Raw genomic sequence first — 23705 nt, forward strand, 5'->3', positions numbered from 1 at the left:
GTCAAACCTGGGTGTCTTTTAAATGAAGAACTGCATTTTTTTCAGCATTTCATTCTTGCCTGATCTTTGGAGAGCATGAGTTATTGTGGTTATCAAGGATGCTTATATTGAATGTTTCCTCATCAAGTGCCACAAAAGAGAGTTTAGGAAAACAAAGAAACTTGTGATGTGGAGCTAGCTGTTAAAATTTCTGCTAGTGAAAACTTGCAGAGTCAGTGAGGCAGCAAGCAGAAATCCAGGCAAGGACGATGTCGGTAGTGCCTGGTAATTTATCTCTCAATGGGACAGGCTTCTTCACTGAAAATCACAGCATTATGGATAAGCCTAGTGAGCAGAGAACTTTGAATGTCCTTCTGTTCTGCTTGACTTTCATCATCACGTTCGCAGCGCTGCTGGGCAGCATTTACTCCCTGGTTTTCCTGCTGAAAATGCAGAACAAAAGCACGGTGGCAATGATCGTGGCCTCGCTGTCAATAGATGATTTGATCAGCATCGTGCCAGTGATTATCTTCATGCTCGCCCAGTGGTCAAATGATGTGCTCCCCCAGCCTCTGTGCACTGCCTCAGCGCTTATCTATTTATTCCAGGGTATTTCTAGCAATCTGAAGGTGTCTCTTATAGTTTCTTACAACTTCTACGCCGTCAACAGAAGTGTGACGATGAGCCGCAGCACTTCCAGGCGGCCAGTGAGCATGACATGGGCTATTCTCACCGCCTGGCTCGTCAGCCTGCTCATCTGCATCCTGCCTCTCTGTGGCTGGGGCAGCTACCTCCCCACCTCCTGGGGCTGCTTCCTTGACTGTGCCAGCTCCTACGTCCTGTTTTTATTTGCTGTCTACTCGCTGTGCTTTTGCCTCCTCACGGTGCTTTCGGTCCCTCTAACTTACCAGCTGTTGTGCTCAGACGAGCAGCAGCAATTGTACATTGATTACCAGGAAATCTCCGGAGGCTACGTCAGCCCCGCGACAGGCTGCAGTGCCGCTACCCCGTCGCTGTCGCCGGAGGACCCTGTGGATAAAACCCTGAAGCACTTGGAGCAGGCGGAGGCGCCCGGGCGGCCAGGCGTGGCGGGGCGCTGCGGGGGCAGCGCGCTGAGCAGGAGCGGCGCCGTGGCCTTCGCCCAGAAGCGCTTCTCGCTCATCCTCGCCTTGACAAAGGCCGTTCTCTGGCTTCCCATGATGGTAACTTGTCACAGTGCTTTCCTCCGTAGGTTACATGGGGTTAAGTGGGGCATGAGTTCATGTGATGTGAATTGAAACGGGTGAACAGTAGGCAGACCGGTTATTCCTTATAGAATAGCCTGTGCCAGCAGAAGTCCTTCTGAGCAGATCTGTGTCACACTACATGAATTTAACTGGCTTTCAGCAGGTTTGCCAGAGCCTGATTCATCAGTGTGCTGCTCTGCCTTCCCCCCGTTTGTATCACCTGAATACAAGGGTGCCTGGGGTCCATCCTTTGTGTTTGCAGCTCTCTGAGAAGCGTCTGAGCGGCGCTGTGAGCGCTGTGAGTCCTACTGAGCAAGCTGTCCTGCCCCGCCTCGCAGCGCTGACTCACTGACTGCTTAAGGAATAGGAGTTGTTTGAAAAATAAGGTTTTTTTGTATCTTTTGTAAAATCTCCATAGTGTTTTGAGGAGTTGGCCATGTGCATGAACTAGGAGCCTTGTGAACAGATACATCCTCATGTCATTAGGAACGAGTCTGTTCACACTATGAGCATGGCTCTTGCTCAGGGTTGTCCCCTGGATGCTGCAGGCGCAGCGTCTCGGCCCCTCTCGGCTGGACGAGACCCTTACGGAGCAGCGGGCGCACCGTTCTGCGCGGTCCTGCGGTCCCTGCTCCCCATGAGGAGCTGGGGGTTCTCCAGCAATTTGGCAGTCCCTTTTAAGTGCCTTGCATTCTGAGTTGCTTCTTCAGTAGTTTCCAGGCATCTGTATTTACCATTTAACTTGAAGCAAGGGGTCTTCTAAGAAATGCAGAATGAGCTGGAGAGAGTTTGCCAGGGTCTTTCGGTTTGTGTGTCTGTTTTAGACACGCAATTATTTGGCTCAACATATGATCATGGGTGACAACCTGTGGCTTTTACTTGTGTCAGATCATTCAGGTGAGATATTTTGCCTCTCGCTGGCGATATATCAGACGCTTGAAGCAATTTATATTTCTGAATGTTCTGCCTTTCAGATACAGATGGTTGTCCAGCACATCGTCGGTTTTCGAAACCTCTCGTTCGAGACCCTTAGCTTTCTGCTGACTCTGCTGGCTGCCACGGTGACGCCGGTGTTTGTCCTGTCGGAGCACTGGATCCACCTGCCCTGCGGCTGCATCATCAACTGCAGGAGGAACGTGTACACTGTGTCTTCGGAGGAGCTCAAGAGTGAGTGCGGGAGGCGAGCCCACGGCTGGGCTGCGGCTGGGAGCAAAGAGGATGGGAACTCGGCGTCATTAACACTGCTTTGCTTGCCTGGTTTTCCCGACTCACTGGCAGATCTTCTAGCAGAACAAATGAACTCTGAATCCTACTTTCTCTCTCCTGTCCTACCCCAGGAAAGAGATATCCACCAAAGTCTGACAGAAAGTGCTAAGCAGATACACAGACCATACTAAATACACTCAATGCTGGTGAGGAAAACAAGAAAAAGTTAATTGTGAGCAACTTTGTGCTCCTGAATTAAAAGGAGGAGAGGATCTATTGTTTGTACTCCTGCCCTATAGATGCAGGACAGAAGTTACAGTGATACCAATAGGCAAACACCAAAGGTCGTGATTAGGCGGGGAGCGGGTGCATATGACTCAGTGCATTCATGTAACCTGTTGAAAGCTGAGGACCTGCTACACACTTATCCTAAAAAGATTTTCCTGCATGTGTATAACATTTACCTGGTATATGTGTAAAATAGAGGATGCCAGGCTTTTATTAATAGCCCTTTGGAAATATTTTAAAGCTCTGAAACTAGCTTTTATGGCCCAGAAAAACCCATGTAAAACCAGCCAAAGGACTTGCTGCATATGCCCTCTGCACCCCAGCATGTTGGCTGCAGATATATCACCTTTGTTGTTTTATTAAAAACTTCTGGATCATGTGGTAATGTTCAATCAGAGAAAGAGAAGGCAAAGAAATACAGCTGTCACTCTGTAAACTTACCTCTACAGAAGAAACACACATGTAAGTTTCTGAAAACATTAATAATAGCATCAGATTTGTGGCTAAAATACTGCATAATGCTTTCCTTAAAGTTCTTGGTCAGTTACTTATGAAATATCTTGAGCTGAAATGTTCTCATAATTTGCATAGTCCTATTACACATTTTGAGTTAACAATGAAAACAAGACTTACACAGTGTTTTTTCCTTTGTGAAGCAGTTATTAAAATATTTTAAGAAAGCTTAATGTACATACTAATATAAATTCAGGCTCTTTGTTAATAATTCACTTACATTAATGGCATACAAGCGTATATGTATGTATGCATTGGTTTTCTGGGACAACCACAAGATTTATAAACTTTAAAAAAAAGCTGCTCAACAGGTAATTATGAAAAGTTTAAAGAATAAAAATCTGCAAGAGGTTATTAAACACATCTACACTTGCTAGATGTCTGTTAACATGTAATAAATATGTTCTAGTGAAAAGATCACTAAGAAATCAAAAGCAACAGAAGAATTCCTTGCATAATTACTGTCAAAAATACATTACAGAAAACATTTTCTATTATTTAATATTTATAATGTTTTCATGCATAGCGATGATAAATTACTGCATTAGACTTGAGGCAGTGTGAGCTGCTGTTGTAGGGTTTGATAAAACTCTCCCTTCAGGCCTGATCCAAGTTGAACTGAATGTGTGGGCAAGTTATATTTAGGGAAATGAGACATAAATGCTCCTGAGGATCTGACCGTTGGTCCCTTTTTTCTGCAGTGGATGTCCACTGACTTATGTGGCTAAATGCCTGACATCCACTGCAGTGTATTAAGGAGAAAGCAAGTGCCCAGATCTTCAGGAAAAGCCATTCGCATGCGTGGCTGGCACTGCCTTTGGGTGCGTCTCCGAACGCGGAATGACTTCTGCTCATGACCCTCTCACCACTTTGCTGGCGAGCCTGGCTGAAGTTCATCAGGGAGATAGCCTGTTCCTGATGCATCTAGTACAATATTTAGAGACAGAACGTAAAACAGATGGAAAAGCAACAATTATAACATAATTTAAAATAAATCTGTTTTTCAGTATTTTATTCTAAAGGTCTCAAGTTTTCTCAGGCTTTAACATTCTCAAGTTTTAACACAAAGACTATTAAAGGCAGAAGATCTCTCATAATTAAGTACGATCTTGTCAACACATTGTCTACTGCTTAACAGGGTTACATGTCCTATAAATGTATTTATACAAGTTTTTCTTATAATGTAGCATGATAGATTTAGGAGGAAGATGATTTCATGAGTTGAGTAAGACACTCCTTTGGTTACTACATAAAGCAGGATGTAAAGTTGACATGAATGTGAAGAATCTAAGGTGATTTGTATTAGAAACAAGGAAATATGAAGGCATTTAAATGGTATTTGAGAAATTTAATTGTTCAGTTACTGTGTAAGACTAATTAGCTGAAGCTGAATTTAGAATGAAGAACACACAGAAGTTTCAGCTATTGTTTATCTTTTGTTGTAGAACTTTGTTCTTACCTGACTGTTCACATTGAAGGATAGTTATCGATTCTCAGAAATACATTTTATCACTTTGTACAATTTTTCTACTTTAGGTATATAGTTGAAATAGAATTGAAAAAAATGATATCACAAAATGAGCCATAATTTAACTATTTTCTTCTTGTGTGAACCTGATTAGCATCATAACCAATGTGTTTTTGAAAATGGCAGATGAATCTACCAGTTTCTGGGAACCCGTGAACTTTGGAATGTATCATTTCTGAATTCATTAGGAAAGCAACACCATAACTTACTAATTAAGAAATCTTTCTTCTCAACAATTTATACTTTTATGGATAGAAAATTACCCTCTGGTAACAGTAACAAAATAAATTACTTTGTACCTTAGAATGTAATTTCCATTTTATGTGTAATCTAATTTTTCTGCTTGTTTTTGTCTCTTTTGTCTCCTTTCTGTCTAGCCAAACGGCGAGGCTTTGAGTTCAGCCTGTCTTTCCAGCAAGGTTACGGAATCTACAGGATATCCCATGAAAGCCGCCCCCAGGCAGCCGGCGCCAAATCGCTGTCGCGTCACAACCTGGTGAGCGCCGACTGCGGCGCCTGCGGGGAGCCCCGGGCCCCGGCCGCGGCGGGCCCCGGCGCGGAGCAGCACCGCGAGCGGCTGCTCCCTGACGCCGGGGCAGCCCTGGGCAGAGAGCAGCCCGGCGGCTTGGGCAAGGCCGCGCTTCTCGAAGGACCCGAACGACGCCTGTCGCACGAGGAAAGCCATAAACCTGAACTCACGGACTGGGAATGGTGCCGGAGCAAGTCGGAGAGGACCCCTCGGCAGGTAAAATCATTCCTGCTTTTCTGATAATAAGAAGGATTAAAAAAAAAGTTTTTGCTTGTTTTGAAATTCCAGTTAGTTAACAGTGTAATTATTTTTAGTAAAAATCATATTTAACACTATATTTTAGTAATCTCACATCTACTTGCAAATTTTGATCTGGCAGTAATTTCTCATTTGTCTCCTTAATTGTGGATGTCTGTTATTGTTACTATTTTGCATACACCTGCATGATCTGTGTATGGTTAGAATTCACAACAAACTGTATTAATTCATCTCAGGGGATAGGGATTTTCTCTCCAGAAGACTGCAAAACTGCGAAAGATCTAGTGACTTTTTTTTTTTTGGCCATGCTTACATTTTGGGTGGGGAAAAAAAGGAGAACTGGAAGAGGATGAAAAAGCATAAGAAGGTACTAAGGGTGAGCACCACATGCTAAGGATAGATTTTGGTCTGGGTTTGAAGGTTCCTGTTAGATTCATAGGGAAATGTTCCAAGTATTAAAATGATCAAAACCCTTTGCTTTAGGAAGTGGAAAGTCATCAAGGAAAAGAAACAGTCAGGAACTGGTTAGCATTCTGGAGCTGCAAGAGAGAAGTGATTAAAGGTGGCTTCCTTAGATAGAGCACTTCAACCTAAGGATTTACTAGGGATGTCCTTAAACTTAGCTTGTGTAGCTCTTGGCATAGAGCTTCTGGTTCTACTCTGTGGTATTTTCTGGGCACTGTATAGAATCCAATAAAGGTTCTCAACTTTATCGAGAACAGGAAATTCAACAGACCTTAGACCTTAAGGGCATATTATCAAAAACTAACACCTAGAACTCTGATTTTACAGTGTGATCCTTTCACCTATAGGCATGTCCCGTTGGGCTTAGGTACATCTCCACAAAAATTGGGGTTTGTTTGCAGTTTTCAGGTTGGAAGGGAAGGAAAGGAAGGAAGGAAGGAAGAATACTGTTAATTGTTCCCTTATGAATGGAACACAGGGACTGTCAGTTGGACAGACAATGAGTGTGAAGGTTTCCCACCTCCTAAAAACGCCCGGTTCTGAACGGGAGGGCGCGAGGTGCCAGGCAAGCCTGTAATGGGACACTCTAGTGGAACCAGAACGAGCGCCTCTTTCTCCAGTTACACGCTGGTCTCTTCACATCCTGGCCTCTAAGAAGGCATCTCAGGATGGTTTAAGGAGCAAAAATGGGTAGAAGTACTTTGTGCCGTTGGCTGCTCCTGCTCTGTATGCATATTTCATGTGCTACATTGTTTATGCCCCACCATACAATTTGTCAACATCAATAGTGTATAAAAGGATCTTATAGCAGCATAGCTATGTACCCATTTTTAAGATAAATCAGGGCAACTCTATGTGCATATAAATACATAGTTTTCATATTTTATATGTGACACAGTCACAGTTTTGTATTCTTGCTGTAAATTGACTCTGAGACAACTTAAATGTCAGCTCTGCCCACTCACCCTCGAAGGTTTCCCTTGGTAGAATCCAAAAGGAGACAGTATTGGCTTTCAGTTTATTATGCATGAGCAATTGCAAAACATATGCAAGAGGATGTAAACAGAAGACATGACTATAGTTTTGTTATTATTGTATTACTGTTCACTTTGAACCTTCATTTTATTTGATTAAATTTCAGAAGCTTGTGTGGTAAGTAGCAAAATTACTTTTCTTCTGCTATATTTGAAGAGCTCATCGGTGGCCATGGGAAAACCATCTCTTCAGGCTTTCTCTAGGATCCTGAGACTGAGAGAAGAGTGTCTGTTTCTTTTGAGGGGTGTGAACAAAGCACCCCCCAAAATGGAGCACTCACATGGTCAGGAAGGTGGTTAACGTTTGGGGAATGCCGTGTTTCCTGCAGCAGTGGTTCTGCCGCGGAAGCAGGTTTTCTTCCACTGTCCTCCTGTGGTCTTGCAAACAAAAATACCTGGTGCCTGTCAACGGAGTTAAAATATCTCCATTGAAATAAGCAGCAGGCTCTATAAACCTGAGAAACGCTTCCAGGTGAACTTATTGCAGGTTGTTAACCCCTTTATTTGAATTTGGATATATGTTGCTATCTAGAATATCAGCCCTTCCTACCCACTGCAATGCCAGGTGCAGGAATCTGGGGCATGATAAAGCCAGAAGCCAAAGCCAATCTGCCTGGCTGAGTATTACCTAGGTGGGTACTGTGGGATTCAGTGGGAATTTAGCATCGTGTTCAGTGGGAGTGGGGCTGGAGCCTGTGTGAAGCCCATAGGACAGGAGGATTTAGGAGGATTTGACAGGGTCTTCTGGAGGTCCCCCAGCTCAGTCTCCTGCTCCAGGCAGTGCTAACTTAGAAGTTAAATCAATTTGTTACGAATCTTCAGCACATTCATGGGTAAAATGACTAAGTGATATCCACTAGTTTATAAAATTAGTCAAAATAGGAATTTCAGTTTGATATTTCATATTGTCTTGATCATTCCTTTCATTGAAAAGCAAATGTTTATTCACTTATTGTATGGATTGGTAAACTGCTGTGTCCGTGGGCAAAAGTAGATGGTGACTGAACCTGTTTTTAATCTACTAGTTACAGACACAGCAGTTTACCAACTGTTATGATTTTCTTGAGGGTCGTATGTAGTTTAGTTAAAAGGGTCAGTATGTCCCAAGGTTCATCATTAACTGTGGCTCTCCTTGCAGTGGTGTCTGGCGCTCTTTGGTTTTACACAAGATGCCCTTCTCCCGTCTCCGGCAGCTGCAGTTTGGGGTTGCTGGACCCTTGGTTTCTGCTACGCAGACAGCAGCGTCTCGCAGTGAGGCAGTTGGCACTGCCCTGGGGCTGCCTTTCTGTGCCTAGGGGTTTTACGTGTCGCTTTTGGACAGACTTTTTCACTACTCCCTTTACAAGGAATCCTAATCTGTCCTTTTCTGACATTTTCCAAGTTATAACACACTGTGCATTTGCCAGGTGTTAAGGCTTTTATGGTCTAAAAGTTCAAGGCTTCTAAGCTACAGATCTCAATGTTTCTGACATTCAGAATGAGCTTGTGGAGCTTCACAGTGCTGACATTTGCTTTGCTGGGGGAAAAGGGCAGAGTCTGAAACTCCCATAAGTGTTGGAGAGAAAAAAAAAAAAAGCATTTCTTGGATGTATGTAGGATGAAAGATCAGTTTGGGCCAAACATTAAATGAGTTAAAGCCATCCTTTCATTTAGCCTGTCTGGAGATCCCTAGGTATATAAGAAATGTCACTTTGTCCTCATCTCTCCCCACTAGTCACCTTTGTTGAAAAAAAGTCTTTCTATGTACCTTTGCATACTTTGCCAATAATGCTGATTAGTTTAGAAAAGATGACGAATCTTGCCAAGAAATGGGTGATTATCCGAGGGGGAGGCACGTTCCTCACTTCCAGCTGGACCGTGAGTGCTTGGTGACAGGGACGAACCCAGGTGCTTCGGGAGCCGCTCGCTGCGCGGGGTGGCAGGGTCCTCTGGATCCCGCAGAGCAGAGGGCAGGGCAGCTTGGTGTGACAACCTGCTAAGAGAAACAACCTCTCCATTCCTTTGTGCAAGGTGTTCAAAATGGGAGTTACCTTATAAAAACTTAGAATGCTTTTTTACTTACATTGAAATTCTTTGTCAGTTGTGGGTGACTACCAGATTTGAAAGCTCTTTAGAGTTAGAGCACGGTAAGACCCAGGAAATAGAAAAGAAGGAACTGTGGTAGCAGAGGAGAAGATAGACCCTACAGGGGGTATTTCCGCGTGCTTGTCCTCCCCACACTACCTTGGTCCCTCCCTTCTCCACACCTGGTCCTTCCTCCAGACGTGCCAGCAGAAGCCTAGTGCAGTCCCCACACGCGCTTCCCCTGCATCCCCAGCGCCTGCCGTCCCTCCAGGCCGGAGCCCTCGGCCTGCAGGGCCGCGTGGAGCGCGAGTCCCTGCGCCAGCCCGCACGCAGGGTGAGCGGGAACGGGCCGGCCACCCCCGCCGGGCGCAGCCCCGCGGTCCCGGCTCCCCCGTGGGGCTCTGCTGCTCAGTGCGCGGCGAGACGGGCCCTTCCTCACACAACCTACCTGTCTGCACAGCCGCGGAGAGCCGAGCCGTAGGGCAGCTGGAGAACCGCGTGGTGACTCAGGTCACACCTGCAGAACAGCAGCAACCTCGGGCCAGTTACAGTAGTACAAGAAATCAATGCGCGAGTGGCTGCCACCGAGTGACTAATATAATGTGTGTTGCTCTAGCAGGCAGCTGTCCCATTTGGAACCAAAACTGCTTGGTCAAGCATAGGAAAAGACAGAACATTTTGGTCAGGGCCAAAAAAATGAAATAATCTGATCCTCATCTCTGAAGAACAGCTAGCCAGGCACCCAGATTTTTAACTGGTGACAAATATTTCTTATCAGCAGGACAGATGAAATATTTACGGTGTTAGGTTGTTGCTTCCGTCAGCACATGATCATTTATTTTATTGACAGATGAAGCACCAAGCAGCTACATCACTCCTTGCCAGTGCTGGCTGTCGCATCTGACTGCATTGTCCAGATCAGCAAAAGAGTCGTCGGCATCATCAACTTTCTAAAAGCCTGTTCAGCCTTTCTGTTAATCCTCCTCGCTGACAGTTTTCAGGATGAAAAGGGAGTTGTAGTGTCCAAATAAAAGCAGTCTCCAAGGAGCATAGTGAAAGAATAATTGCCCTGAGTTTTTCTGAGAAAAATCCTGAGGAGAAGCGGCAACATGGGGGAGAGCAGTGCACTCTGAACACGCTGTGTTCAGCCCGGAGCACATCCCAGCAGGGACCTCAGTGACACGTTTCATCCAGTTCAAGGTCACCGTTACCTTCAGCACTTCCAGGTCCCGGGTTCCCTGGGCAGAACGCACCCCAGAGCCGGGCTGCCCAGCGCGCGGACACCGCGCCAGCCCAGGCAGAGGCAGGGAGGATTTCTGCCAGAGAAGAGAGCGGGCGTGCTCAGCTTTGGCTTGAAAAATCCAGCTGAAATACACGGCCCGGTAGCCAGATGTTCCTTTGTTTGAAAAAACGGTGGGGTCATTCAAAGTCTGCAATCTGAGTAGCCCCTGGTAGCTAGCACTGCTAGCTAGGACATGCAGCTAGATGTAGACTTCCTGCCACAGATTATTTTAATGTCATCTCAAATTCCACAGTTCATAACAGCAAGATTTTTACAATTCACTTCAGTCGCATTTTCTTTGAAAAAGCTGTAAAGAAATATGCGACCTAGAAAACACTACTGTGTCTGAGCTGCATTCTAGAGCCTCATCTTGCAAGGGCAAAACATTAGCCTTTTGGCAATATGAGGGGATGTTCCTCTGCAACAGGCCCAGTGAAAACAGGTGATTAGTGTTAGATCTTTTCTAACAGGTTTTTCAAAGTTAAGTTCTTTATCTACTACTTAGATACCATAACTACACCATTTTCTGTGTGGAAAGAAAAAAAGAGCAAGAAATGAAGGCATCTGGTAGAAAAGTGAGCAAAAAAGCTCACTTAGCTTTTTCTTAGTTCTAGAAAGCAATTTTGTAAATTCATCCTTGCTTTTATAAAAAGACAATATGTTCCCATTTTTCAAGGCCGTTGCTGGGTTTTGGGAGGAAGCAGCTGGATGAACTTTGTGGTTTGCCTGGCTTAATGGAGTTTTGCTCACTTCACATCTAATCAGAAACACTGAAAGTTTTCACAGCTGTTAGTAGGCTAGAGGTGCCCGGCATGCACTGGTGCCACTAGATAGAGCTTTGCGTCCGAATCCGTGCGCAGGTTTGGAAGTCTCAAGAGGATACCTCTGCTGAATCTTTCCCAGTCATAGTTGCGAGCAGTCATCCGTTTTTTTTTTTAATTTTTTCTGTCCAAGTTTGTCGACACCAAGTTTGGGGCAAGGCTGTGCGAGGAGCAGTGCCTGGGTGCCCTGCGGCGGAGCAGCTGGAGGGCCCTGGCTTCTCTGCTGCCGCCTGCCCGGTCAGGGCCTCGCTCTGCTTCCCGCCCGGACACACTCACTAGCAGTAACGCAGTTTGGGCCTGTCCCTTTCGTTGTCCTGTTGGCTGGCAGTGCTTTCGTGGAGCAGGAGGAGGAGGATGTGTGCTGAGGGGTACTGGAGCCGGCGCCTGCAGGCCGGTGTCTGCTCGGTGCCCGCTCTGGGGACGCGCTGGCGCCGTGGTGCGTGGGGAGGACGAGAGCTGGGCCGGGCAGGGCCCCTGCACGGAGCAGGCCGGGGAGCACGCACCGCGCTCTGAGCCCGTCACAGTAAACACACCGCTGAGCTCCTCGAGTAAATGCTTTTTCACTGCACGATCACAATCCTAAAGAGAGCAATTTCCTTGACTTGTGTTTGTCTTCTCTTCTAGTTTCTTTGGTTTCCATAGGCAGAGTGTGACCCGTTGCTCCGTTGTGAAAGCACTGCCCTCTGTGTAAATGGCAGCTCCATTCACTTTAGCAGAGCAAAACCCGGCGGCAGGGGACATGGGAATGGGGCTCTGTGTGACAGGGAAGCAGCTCAGAAGTGAGACATGACACACATCGAAGAGGACATACATTTCTGGAATACTCGCTTACCTTCTATTCAAATTGACATGCTTCTCTGCTTGTTCCTATGTGAATAGGTGGACAATGTCACCTCTTTCCTATTCCTGCCCTTCTTCTCAAGCTCCTTCCTACATTGCCATGTCCATTTTTTCCCTGATCTTTCTTTCACAGTTTCCAGTAGATTTACTGAGCCCTTTGACCTACGAGTTACACTTTTGCTGCTGTTTCAACTTTGGAAGAATGAGCACAAAAAGAAAGCTTTCACAGAGATTGCTGTGCTGCCAAGCTAACGCATGGCCCCGGCTGTGCTGCTAAAATGGGGGCTGAGGTGGGAATACCAGGTGCGGCGTCGTGTCCTGAGTCACAGTGTTTACAAGGCAGGAATATCCCCCTGGGCTGCATCCTCAGACTAGGGACATGGCTGTGTTTTTCCCATTAACACTAATGGAAGTCAAGAGGCTGAACCACACACTGTGCACAAAAATGTTCCCCTTTCCGTTTGTGTCCTGCAAAGCCATCTTGTGCTTTTCCTCCCTGCTCTGCTTCTGTAGCAGGAGGTGCTTAGAGATAAGGGTTATGTGTGGTGTTCTCTCTGTTACAGAGGGGTATCACTCCTTACATTTCATGCTTTTCTCTGTCTCCATACTTCCGTGATACTTACGGGATGAAATACTCACTGAAATTTGTGAATCTTGTGGCATGGGCTCCATCTAGTTGGAAGGCAGTTGTGCTGGGTAAGATGCAGTGAAAGATGTCCTGTCTGCAGCGGAAATGAACTGACAGGGAGCTAGAACTGTTGGTGTCCTCCGTGTTGTGTCTGAGTGCACCTCGGCGGGTAGAGGTGCAGCTGAAATTGTTCTCAATAAAACAGTGCTCCTCAGTAAGCTAAGCCATTACCTCAGGTCAGAAATATAGGTTAGCGTTTGGAATTTTGAAGGCAAGAGAAAAAAACGTAGTTACGAAAATGGTAAAAAAACAAAGCCTATTTTACAGAATTTTGGAGATAGCCAGGTTATTAAACAGTGATTCCAAGCACCTGCAATGCACCCTGTTATACTTAGGGCTTTTTCACAGTCTGCCCAACACTTTCTTTAAAAGAACAGCTGGTATCTCATATGTTCGATGCCAACAGCCCCTGCAGTACTTCTGGAGGAAAACAACATACAGCAGGACCAAGCAGGCTGAGAACAGGGCCAGCGCCTGCCCATAGGGTCTTGACTGGTTTCCCTCTTTCAGAAACATGTGATACTTGCAGAGGATGCCCGTTTTAATTTGTATTTTGACAGCAGTATTGTTTTTCCTGTTATTTTCAGACCTTAACAAAGTAGTAAGAAAATCACTAATCACTCTGATTTAGCTTTTTGGAGAATAGAGTGCCAGAATACATATATGAGGCTGTTAACCTTCTGCTGAAACTGTGTACTGCTTGGAAGAAGGTCCGGCCTTGGAAAATACCATTGCTGAATGTCTCATTGTCAGTTCTGTGAGTAAAGAGTAATTCCATCAAATTGATTTTTCTGCAATGAGTGGCATGAAGGGAGAATGAAGCAGCCTTTTTTATTTAGTACTATATAAGCTAGCTATAATTGAGAGGGAAAGAAAAAATGTACTTGTCATTTGCTAACTCTTTCTCAGTGGCATTGATGAAAGGTATCTTTAACAGCTAGCACAATACAGGTGTTCTTTCATTTTCTAGAAAGACTGAGTGTAAATATATCATGTTGGTTTTTTTTTGCCTTTAGTAGGTGCCTTCAGGCAAAAGAAATCTGCCAGGCTTGCAAGGCATTGCATTACTTACTGCTTTCTTTCTTTGACTTGCTACATCATCTCCTGTCTGTCTCGAGCAAACCTGTTCAAGGACTCTCTGAACAGAAGCTACTGCCGTGCCTTGCAAAGAGGGGGAGGCTGCTGGAATGCTTTCACATAGGAGGAGCAGCAGTGCGGCTCGGGATGTTGGCGCTTTGAAGGGTTTCTAGCGGTGATACAGGATCTTTCTCACCCCAGGTTAGTTGTAGACATTTGAGTAAATGCCAGAGGCAGTGCGGAGGCCAGCAGCATTGCCTGCTTTGCTGCTGTGTCTGTGTGTCTAGCCTTTGCTGGGGTGGGTTAGGACAGTTCCTCTTGCAGGTGCCGTTCTGCTGGTCGGCAATCCGTGTAGCATTAAGCAGCTCCTCCTGGCCCTGCTCGGGGTGGGACGGAGCGAGGCCAGCCTGGGGAGACCTGCTGGGGCTCGCGCTGGAGCCGTGGTCGGCCCTGTGCCATTGCAGCGGAGCAGGAGCGCTGAGGACAGGAGCGGAACAGAGCTTGCAGAAGAAGTGCAATGTCAGGACCTTCCAATAAAGCCATTATATGCGATGCTGAAATGGAGAACAGTTTTTACAGGCCTGTGCTGTTTTTCAGACAAATTCGTCAGTCGTTGTATTTCTATTTTCCTCATAAACAAAAGCAGTGTTTTAGTTTATCTTCTGCTCAGCTGTAAACCTACTTGCTAGTATTAGGTTTGCAAATGAAGAGTGGTTCATCTGATGGCAGTACACGCATAAAATAAAGGCCAAGACCTTTAAACAAGACCTAATTTTGCAGCAGGTACAAAAATGGAGATGACTGTCAGTGGGTCAGGTCCCATCCAAAGGGTGACCACTGGCCACCAGCAAGGTGATGGAGAGAGCTGGGCCAGGCTGGCCAGACCCGGCTCTCTGTAGCCACCACAGGTTGCCCCACAGACCCCTGCTCTGCTCCGCAGGACCAGGTTCTGCCACCAGTTACCATCGTAATTAACCCTTCAGTCAGAATCAAAAAAAGGCATTTTCGAAGGTTCACGACTGGAAAGTGTTGGCCCGTGCATGTAACTGTGCGAAAGCCAGGCTGCTGCCTGCAGAAGCTGTGTGCTTTGGAGAGTGGTTCTAGGTTGCAGCGTAACCCCTGTGCAGCGGGAACGCCTGTTCTTCGGGCCCTGCTGCTGCTTTCCCTGTGCTCCCGTGACAAACCCGCGTCCCTGGGGACTGGCCACCCCCGTGGAGTGAGGACGTGGGCACGGGGCTGTCCGTAACGCTAGGAGCAAGGGGCAGGGCTGCCCAGCTTCAGCAGTGCTGCAGTGTGGATTTTGCACGCATCCCCACTGTTCCTTCATGCAAGTGGTTAAAACTAACATGCAAATTTTCATTCTGCACACACATTTTTACCTGAAAGTGTAAATAATTTATTGTGTATTATGATACACAATATCACCCCTCACACTGTGTTGTGCAATCAAATACAAGGAAGTACAAAAGGATCATTAAGTCAGTATTCTATAAATCTGTCTAAAAATAAGAGACATACAAACTGTAACAGACTTCCCTGTTTCCCAGTTATTTTTCAAAGATCTTTGTAGGATATGAGACAAGTGTCTAGAAATAAAGAAAAAGATCTGCGAAGGCCAGATGTATCAGTAAAACCTGTTAGGTAAGGCTGTTTCCTTATTAAAGGGAAATATTTATTGTAAAATGAGCTGTTCTATCTGTGGAGAAGACCAAGTAGAACAGATTTGAAACACAGATATTTGCATAGAAATGTAGCTCATTTATAATAATTTTAGAATAAGTAGTGCTAAAGCATCTTGAGTTCTGTAGGACAGAGAAACTGGAGCTCATGGCAAATGACTGTTCAGAAGTCCAGTAATGAGGAAGGCCATGCACCCACCTGAATCGTCAGGGCTTTTTATCTACTTTGTTTGAAGTGAAGTAAAGAAAATGTTTATTCTTTTACTAAGCCTTATTTTCATTTAAATCTTCATGTACACAAATAGGTCTAAATGTAAAGCTGGATGAACACAGTCCTTTGTTGTCATCAAAGCATAGATATGAGAATAAGATGTGGGGGTGAATGGGTAAGAAGAATGAGTTTAAATATGCTCATGGCTATGGGCATGTGGCAGAAGTCCCCTTAAACCTCTTGGCAGCGGGTGCACACTGCAGAAGCTAAAGCTTTAACAGGTGCAAAACAGGCTCCATCACATCTTAAAGCAAAGCACCTTGTTGGCTTCTGTCCCTGCTGTCCCCGTGCAAGGGATCACTGAAGCCACTGTGTGCATTATATGCATAATATTAAAAGACCTTTTTATTGAATTCATTTACTTTGGCCACAGTCAACTGAGTGCAAAAGTTCTGGTATGCAGATGCTAATATTTTTATCTTGGATGCCTCTGTTGCTCTTTCTGTTATTAATTTGCTCCAAACAAAGATATGAGCAGGCTGATGACTAGTACTGGTTTACAAGTCATTTGAGGTGAACTTGTCTATTCCCGTTGTATCCTACTCTATATGCAGTCAGCCTCTCAAAAGGCAAATCTTGCAAAGGCAATTAATTTTACTTCAGCTAATTTTTATTTTTAGGGAGTGGAAGACTAAGCTTCTATTTTAAAATAAACAGAAAACACATTGTCTGCAAAAAGAAACGACGGGATCCTCACTGGAGACATTCTAAAAATAACATTTTTGAGCCAGAGCCTGGTTTCTACCAGAGTAATCAGGAAAGGAAATTCATTAGATCTTTATTGAGATTAATGATGTTTCTGTTTAGGAAGGCAGCATTGCCCAGTGGACGTGGCATTGAACTGGGACACAGCAAAACTTGCCTTTGTGCCGTTGGCTCTGCCACTGGCAGCGTCAGGAGAGTCCCCGTCCGCGCCGGGGCTCGCGGCAACGCTCTCCCGCCCCTCCAGAGACCAGGCACGGGCTCCGGTGTCTCTAACACTTACACGAGCTTCCAGATTTTAATTCCTATCTTGTCTTTTTAGGGTCTGTAATTCATGACATCTTGGAAGTAGGAATCATGAAGGAGGGTCTACAGACTAACTTAGGCTTCAGGCCATGCCGAGACACAGATCTGTGGGACCGTTTGAGATGTCTCTCAGGTTGTCCCATGAGGCCTTCAGCTGCTGCTTCAGCTGCGCCGTGGGCAGGTCTCCCATTAGTCCTGGTCTGTATCTGAAAGTGTTTTGAGGATGTCTCAGACCCTCGGTGGCATCTCAGATGTCGCTAGCCCATTAGGTCTGCATAACTAAATCTAACTTTTAGATGTCTTTGATTTTTTTTGCCTTCTTGCAGAGCCACTAGAAGGAAGCTTCTAATGTGAGTGCACTGGAGTGTCCTCCAAACACATCTACTTCTCTCCCTTGATGGCATAGGAAGTCCAGGCTCTTAGGCTCTCCCTTTCTCCTCCCAGTTGCCTTAGCATTCCCTTTCTTTCTCAATTGGAACACAGTACTCACAGTATTACAGCAGCAATTTATTGTCTTTACAATCAAACTTGAGCTGTGAGCTGCTTGAGTCCCCACTCAGGTCGTGCGACTTGTTTTACAAGCATCTTTTTTCTTTGGATTTCAAGTGCTGACCAGTATTATCTAGCTAAGGATCTGCTTTTGGAGCAGAGTCAGTTTTGTTCTGAAGAGGTAAAGTGTTCATTGATAACTCTGTTTGGAGGATGGAGCTGTTTGTGCATTCCTTTCCCTCCTGTGTAATCAAATGTAAATATAAAAAATGGTACTCAAAGTTGATTACAGTCTTACATTCCTCATTTCTCCATAAGTGCCCAACACTGGAAATTGCCTAATCAGCTCCAGCCAGGCAGGGGAAGCAGAGAGAATGCCATACGTCCTGGGGAGGCACTTAGCAGCACGCAGAATAAGGCCCTGTTTTGACAAGTGATAAAATTACAATTTCCTTCAAGTGTACTAGCTATGTAAAACCCCTTTATTAATCTTTGACACAAGATAACCATTCCTTGGCAAACAAGATAGAAAAGGATGTTTTGTTTTGGTTTCTACCTATTGGCAATGAGAAATACAGTAATAGATCCTATAAAGGATCTGACACATGGTCTTCAAGTAATCCTAGTGAAGTCTTTTTATAACTAAGAAACTCTGCAGTCCTGCCCAAAAGCAACAAACCTTTACTCCCATGTCTTTTTTTGAGGAAGGGGAAAGCAGAAGATAGGTCTCTTGGAGGACCCTCTGCCACTGCTTTGCCACGGCCCCCTGGACAAGGGCCCGTGTTCTCCACGCAGGCTCCCTGCATGCTCCTGTCCTCAGCTGCTCAATCAGGCTCAAGGCCTGCTCGGACAGCCAAAATTGGATTAAAGAGGCCGGTCTTAAACTGCAAAGATTATGATGAAGATTTGCCTTATAGCAATAACAACTGTTTTCTGTTTTCCGTGTAATCTGGGAGATGAATGAATAATGAAAGGATTTGCAGTATCAATTATGCAAAGATTTCTCCATTCAAAATGCAGCAGCGCTCTTAAAGAAATGAGTGCATCTGTGATTTACTTCATTGGAACTTTTTTCTTTGCTTGTTAAAAAATTAATGTTCTGGTACATGTCGTTCTCCGGTGAAACCGTGCCCTAGATTTAACAGAGCGAACAGCCGGCAGCTCTGTGAGACAGGAGCTGTGCAGGGGAAATGCCCAGTGATAGGACACGATGGAGATGAATGAGCAGTCCTACAAAGAGGAAAACCAGGCAAGGGAAGGAGCAGCTCCTCCTGGCAGGGAGCTCATGGCTGGCATCCCCGCGCTGGAGATCCTGCAACACTCCCGTGTTGCTGAAAGGCACATGGTGGATATTAAGCAACTTGCAAATTGTCAACTTGCTGTTTCTCTTTTTTTTGGCTTACAAAATATTTGCCATATCTTTTTTTTTAAATCAGAACATTTGAGCATTTCTTATTTATTTCCCAGCTATCAAAATATTGGGACAGAAATAAGTCTGTCCCAATCCTTCACCTTCTAGTCAGTCCTACCAGCATTTTAACAATGAATTGTAATATGTGTATTTTTATATATGTGTATGAGTGTGTACAATGAAACATCAGAAATAATTTTACATAATATATTAATGCATGCACTCAAATAAAAAGAACAGGCTTGATTTTAAATTTCCTGCATTTGAACAGATGCGTGCCTGTTCCTTCCTTCACCTCTCGTAGGTGTTGAGCATGATTGGAGTCTCAGAAAGACAAGTGTTTACTTCCTAGGATCAGAATCACTCACAGCAAGACTTCCTTGCCCTGAGTAGTTACTGAGAACCTCAAACGGGTATGGGAGACATCAGAGCTAGGAAGTGTGTACTTAACGTGTGACATATCTTTGTGGCAATACAACAAATCACCATGTAACAAATCCCGGTAAACACAAAACGAAGGTTGTAGAAAGCTTTCAAAGTTTTATTTCAGAAATAATGATAACTATGTGTCTGTATCTGATATGCTGCTAAGCTGCTGAGACACAAAAGCTGCAAAACGGCACTTTGATTTAAAAGATGAGTTTTGTTTGTTTCATAGAGCTCTTGACCTCTGCTCATGCATAATCTCCACATGCATTCAGATGATAAGACAGCATCAAAACATTGTCCTTCTGCAGACAATTCCAGGAATGGTTAGCGGAGAGCTCTCTGTGCCTTCTTACCAACATGTTTGTTACAATGATTTTGAAAGAGAACACCTAGTGCAGGTACTGTGAGAGGAGTTAATGTCTATTTCTTTCTGCAACTACAATTTTTTCTTTTAAATACAAGAATACAAAGAGTAGGGGGGAAAGCATGTGGAGAGGCCAGTGCAGCAGTGCCCTTTCACAAAACATTCTGGGCTGAAGCTAAGAAAAATGAATCACAACCCTGCTATAGTTGTGGGTGCTAAAGCAATGTGGGGGTGAGATGCTGGAGTCTGAATGGGTAAATTGAAGGCCACTGCTTAGCATTACTCAGATTGCTCCCTGTCCCTGTTTTAGAGTGAAATTACATTACAAGCCTCTAAGTAGCAATGGGAGCAGAAGATAGAACCCTCCTCCCCAGCGAGTGCCAGTATGGTCTGTGCTGCTGGGTCTTTGCGGTGCGGCGGGCTTGGCTGGGCTGCTCAGAGCAAGGGGCTGCTTCTGCGTAGGTCCCTCTCCTTGCTCGCCACCCATGAGGTCTGAGCATCGGACTGAAAGGGACTGTGGTTGGAATAACTGCTCTGCCTTTTGTAGGAGTTGCATTAAATATTAGTATGACCTACTCATTAGTGCATTTTTAGGACAGTTGGCCAGTGAAGAAGCTACTCCCTTCAAGCAAGACTTAGGCTGAATTCAGGTTTCCATATTCCAATGGGTTCCCTGCAAAACAAAGCAGAGTCTCTGCAAGAATTCCCTGCTCCGGGTGAGCCCTCCACAGCTACACCCAGCTGAGGGCAGGGTGCAGCTGGTGGAAATGTCCATGCTGGGTGTAATGCCCAGGCGCGGGATTACCTACAAAATGCCCGTGGGGGCATTTCCTTGGATGTGCACCTGGAATGGGAGAGCTTGGAGCCGCTTGCTGTTCAGTAGCTGCGTGGGTCAGGTGGTGTGTGGGAAGTGAGAAACAGGCTTTTAAATCTGCAGCTCTCCCTTCCCAGCGCTGTGCCCCGGCTATGTGGCTGCAAGCTGTTGTATTTTGGAGGTGTGGAGGGCAGAGCTGCTCTGCTAAGAAAAGTGGTGCTGCTCCCGAACGTAAGTCCAGTGGTGTAGAGGGGACATGGATGTTGCAGCCCAACGGGACAGTCATGTGGCAGGGCAGGAGCCTGGGTGTCGGGCTTGCTCCAGTACTGGAGCCACATTTAGCCAACATTTGGTGTGGAGTGCAGCATTTTGAAACAGGGAGTTTTGCTCAGACTTCCTTTGGATGTGAGAACCGCAGGGCTTCAGAGCGGGAAGCAGAGCTTTTCCCAGGGCGGCCTAACAGCTGTAGGAAACACCTGGGATGGGGAAGGGTGGGCAGGAGCTACCTCAAGGGAAGAAAATGGAGCTTCCCCAGGTCTCCTTTTCTGGAGGAGTGCTTCTGGCGAGTTGCCCTGGGCAGCAGCAGCAGGAGGTGGTGAAGCCAGCGGGGCAGTCAGCGGTGCCGGAGCTGGGCAGGGCCCTGCAGCGCGGTAGGAGCAAGCTGGGACATGGGTAGGAACAAGCTGGGACATGGGTAGGAACAAGCCGGCACATCGCGTCGGAGTGTGGTCTGGAGGTGTTGGAGGCAGCTCTGGAAGACCTCAGTGGTCCTGAGAAAGCAGCATAGCAACAGCAGCACCGAGGTCTGTAGCGGGTGATTAACCTTGCTGTGAGGCTACTTTTCATTATCCTCAGCACACGCTTCTCTGCTGCCCGTGCGGGTGCAGAGAGGCAGTCGCAGCTCTCCGTGGTTTCAGGAGTCTTCTCTGATGTATGTTTACCTCCGAATTAGTCTAGTCCCTTCTTGTGAAATAGCCTGTCCCAGAGTCAGCACTTCCACTGTCTGCCAAGGAGTTACCTGGGCAGAGCTGCCGTTGGTCTTAGTGAAGCAGAAGCAGCTCTCGGGGCTGATCCTGGCCCTTCTGTGTGAGCAGCTGGAGCCCAGCTGCAGCGAAGCTGGTGGACCCGTAGATAAGCCCTGCACTGGAAGTCTCTAGAACTGGAGTGCTGCTTTGTTCTGCGTCTCCCTCTGCGGTCGCTTGTGTTTTGCCCAACACAAGTCACTGCACTGATGACCCCGGTCAGGGAAAAATGTGAGTCCCTGTAGCGTGAGATGAAGTCAGGAGCTGTCCTGCAGCACTGCGGGCCGGAGACGTCTCTACTGGTAAATTCAGTTTTGTTCTAGAAGAAGCCCCTTATGAGCTTCTAGAACTACTGTGAAATGCAGAGTAGGGAGCAGGAGTCTAGATGCTTTCTGTAGCCATCACATAACAACATTGTAAATCCTTGTTATAGATATCCAACTGGTGTAATTTAACAAGCAGAATTTTCACCGCAAAATAAAGATACAAAGGAGTTCCATAAATAATATCTGACAAATTGTTTTGGAAAGCTTAGCTGGGTATCTAAGCCATCTAACTTTAGCCACCTAATTCAGTTATGACTAATTAAGACAGTCTGCCCAAGGGAAACAGATGTTGTCAGACTAAGGTCCTGTTTTCAGCTGTGCTCTGCTGTGATTTCTCCCCCTCTGCTGACTATGAGAAGCCTTGGGAGACCAGTATCCTGATCTAAATTAAGCAGAGTGAAAACACTTGCAGAGGGGCCAGCTCATAGCAGCTACCTCATTGCAGACTGGCTGCAATGAAATTTTAAGACTGCAGACATGTTATAATGAAGTGCCTGTGTCCACAAGCTGTAGCTGAGTCACAGTTGCTTGGCACTTCGCTTTTTATCGTACAGTCTTCATCGTAAAACACCTCTTGTTATCATTTAGAACATGATAATGCTCATTTAAATGCTAGTTTTCTAAGATATTCCAAAGAAAAGTCTACAACAGTAAAATCAGCTAAAAAACTAAGCATATTTGGTGTGTTACAATGAACTCTGACTTCAAAAATTAACACAGGATAATGGTCATTCTTTTTCTTTCCAGCGCTCAGGCGGTGCCTTAGCTATTCCTCTGTGTGCATTCCAAGGAACTGTGTCTCTGCAGGCACCCACGGGAAAAACCCTCTCTTTATCTACCTACGAGGTAAGCACTGACGGGCAAAAAATAACACCCACGTCCAAGAAGATTGAAGTATATCGCTCTAAGAGTGTTGGTCATGAGCCAAACCTGGAGAAGTCGCCAAATACGTTTGCTGACACAAGTGTTAAAATTCATTTAGAGGTTCTTGAGATTTGTGACAATGAAGAGGCCCTGGATACCGTGTCCATCATCAGTAATATCAGCCAGTCCTCCACACAGGTTAGGTCTCCATCCTTACGGTATTCACGGAAAGAGAACAGGTTTGTTTCGTGTGATTTAGGGGAAACTGCCTCCTACTCACTCTTCATACCATCCAACAACCCTGACAGCGATATTAACATATCAATTCCAGACACCGTTGAAGCTCATCGGCAGAACAGTAAAAAGCAACATATGGAAAGAGATGGTTATCAGGAAGAAATACAAATGTTGAATAAAGCATACAGAAAACATGAAGAAGAAGGCAACAACAATTAAAAGACATTTAATCTAGACATTTAAACGGATTTAACGGACACTGCTCCTCTTGACTCAAGTTGTTCTAGAAAATACGACTGTTTTTTCCTAATAGATAAATTTTGAGGGGGTCTACTATCAAATAGATCAGAACTTTAAATCGCGTATAGTTGGGAAAACAAATACTTAAGTGCTTTACAGCCTTGCTTAGTGAATTTCAAGTTATTTATATATCTATTTATTTGAAGAACTCTCATGTCTAAGAAGAACTCAAAGTCTTAGAAAACTGCGTTGGTTGCTTGTTGGCGCTGGGTGGCCTGTCCACGAGAACCTGGGGAAACACTTCATCCAAGTGAAGTTTTAACAGTTTTTACTGACTGTTGCAATTCTTCTCTTACTGCTCTGTTACGTCTCTTACATGACTTGAAACATTCATCTGCAAAAATGTAGCAAAAGTTTAAGGCTAACTCCTTTATTTGACTAAGTAAAGGGTTAAAAGACAATGAGGTGATTTAGGTTTATATTGTTCTGTGTGTGATGCAAATGTAATACTATGTACTGGATGGCTGAAATGTAAGCATGTACATTCTGTAAATACATTGTCGTGGAACTTAACAATGTTCTCATGGCTTGACATTTCTTTGGTGAAGTGTGTATAATATTGGTTAATTTTATGCCAGTGACTCTAAGGAGCACACTTTCCTTGCCTCCATGATGTCTTGCCAAGTTAAGAGGTTTCACAACCTCACAGTATATTTGCACTAGGTTCAAATAAAGGTAACATTTGAAATGTCT

At 45.3% G+C, this 23705-nt stretch overlaps 1 protein-coding gene across 2 annotated transcripts; it reads left to right on the forward strand.

The window, feature by feature from the left end:
* The first annotated feature begins 248 nt into the window (after positions 1–248).
* Positions 249–23000, forward strand: GPR149 (G protein-coupled receptor 149). 2 transcript variants are annotated; one of them, XM_088530491.1, is made up of 5 exons: positions 249–1181; positions 2180–2372; positions 5118–5296; positions 5375–5485; positions 22359–23000. In XM_088530491.1, the coding sequence occupies exons 1-5, from the start codon at positions 249–251 to the stop codon at positions 22929–22931; spliced, it is 1989 nt and encodes a 662-aa protein (XP_088386617.1). In that variant the 3' UTR covers positions 22932–23000. The 2 variants fall into 2 exon arrangements, with proteins under 2 accessions (XP_088386617.1, XP_088386616.1); XM_088530490.1 differs by having other exon boundaries at positions 5118–5485.
* The last annotated feature ends 705 nt before the right edge of the window (positions 23001–23705 follow it).

Source organism: Tinamus guttatus, unplaced genomic scaffold (genome assembly GCF_059628265.1).
Source record: "Tinamus guttatus ecotype Peru unplaced genomic scaffold, ASM5962826v1 Tinamus_guttatus_pri_ptg000376l, whole genome shotgun sequence".
Classification (NCBI taxonomy): Eukaryota; Metazoa; Chordata; class Aves; order Tinamiformes; family Tinamidae; genus Tinamus; species Tinamus guttatus.

Coding starts and splice junctions, on each gene's coding strand:
- GPR149 (XM_088530490.1), top strand. CDS start 249: ATGTCGGTAGTGCCTGGTAATTTATCTCTCAATGGGACAGGCTTCTTC. Junction 2,373..5,117: donor GTCTTCGGAGGAGCTCAAGA/GTGAGTGCGGGA, acceptor CTTTCTGTCTAG/CCAAACGGCGAGGCTTTGAG. Junction 5,486..22,358: donor CGGAGAGGACCCCTCGGCAG/GTAAAATCATTC, acceptor TTTTCTTTCCAG/CGCTCAGGCGGTGCCTTAGC.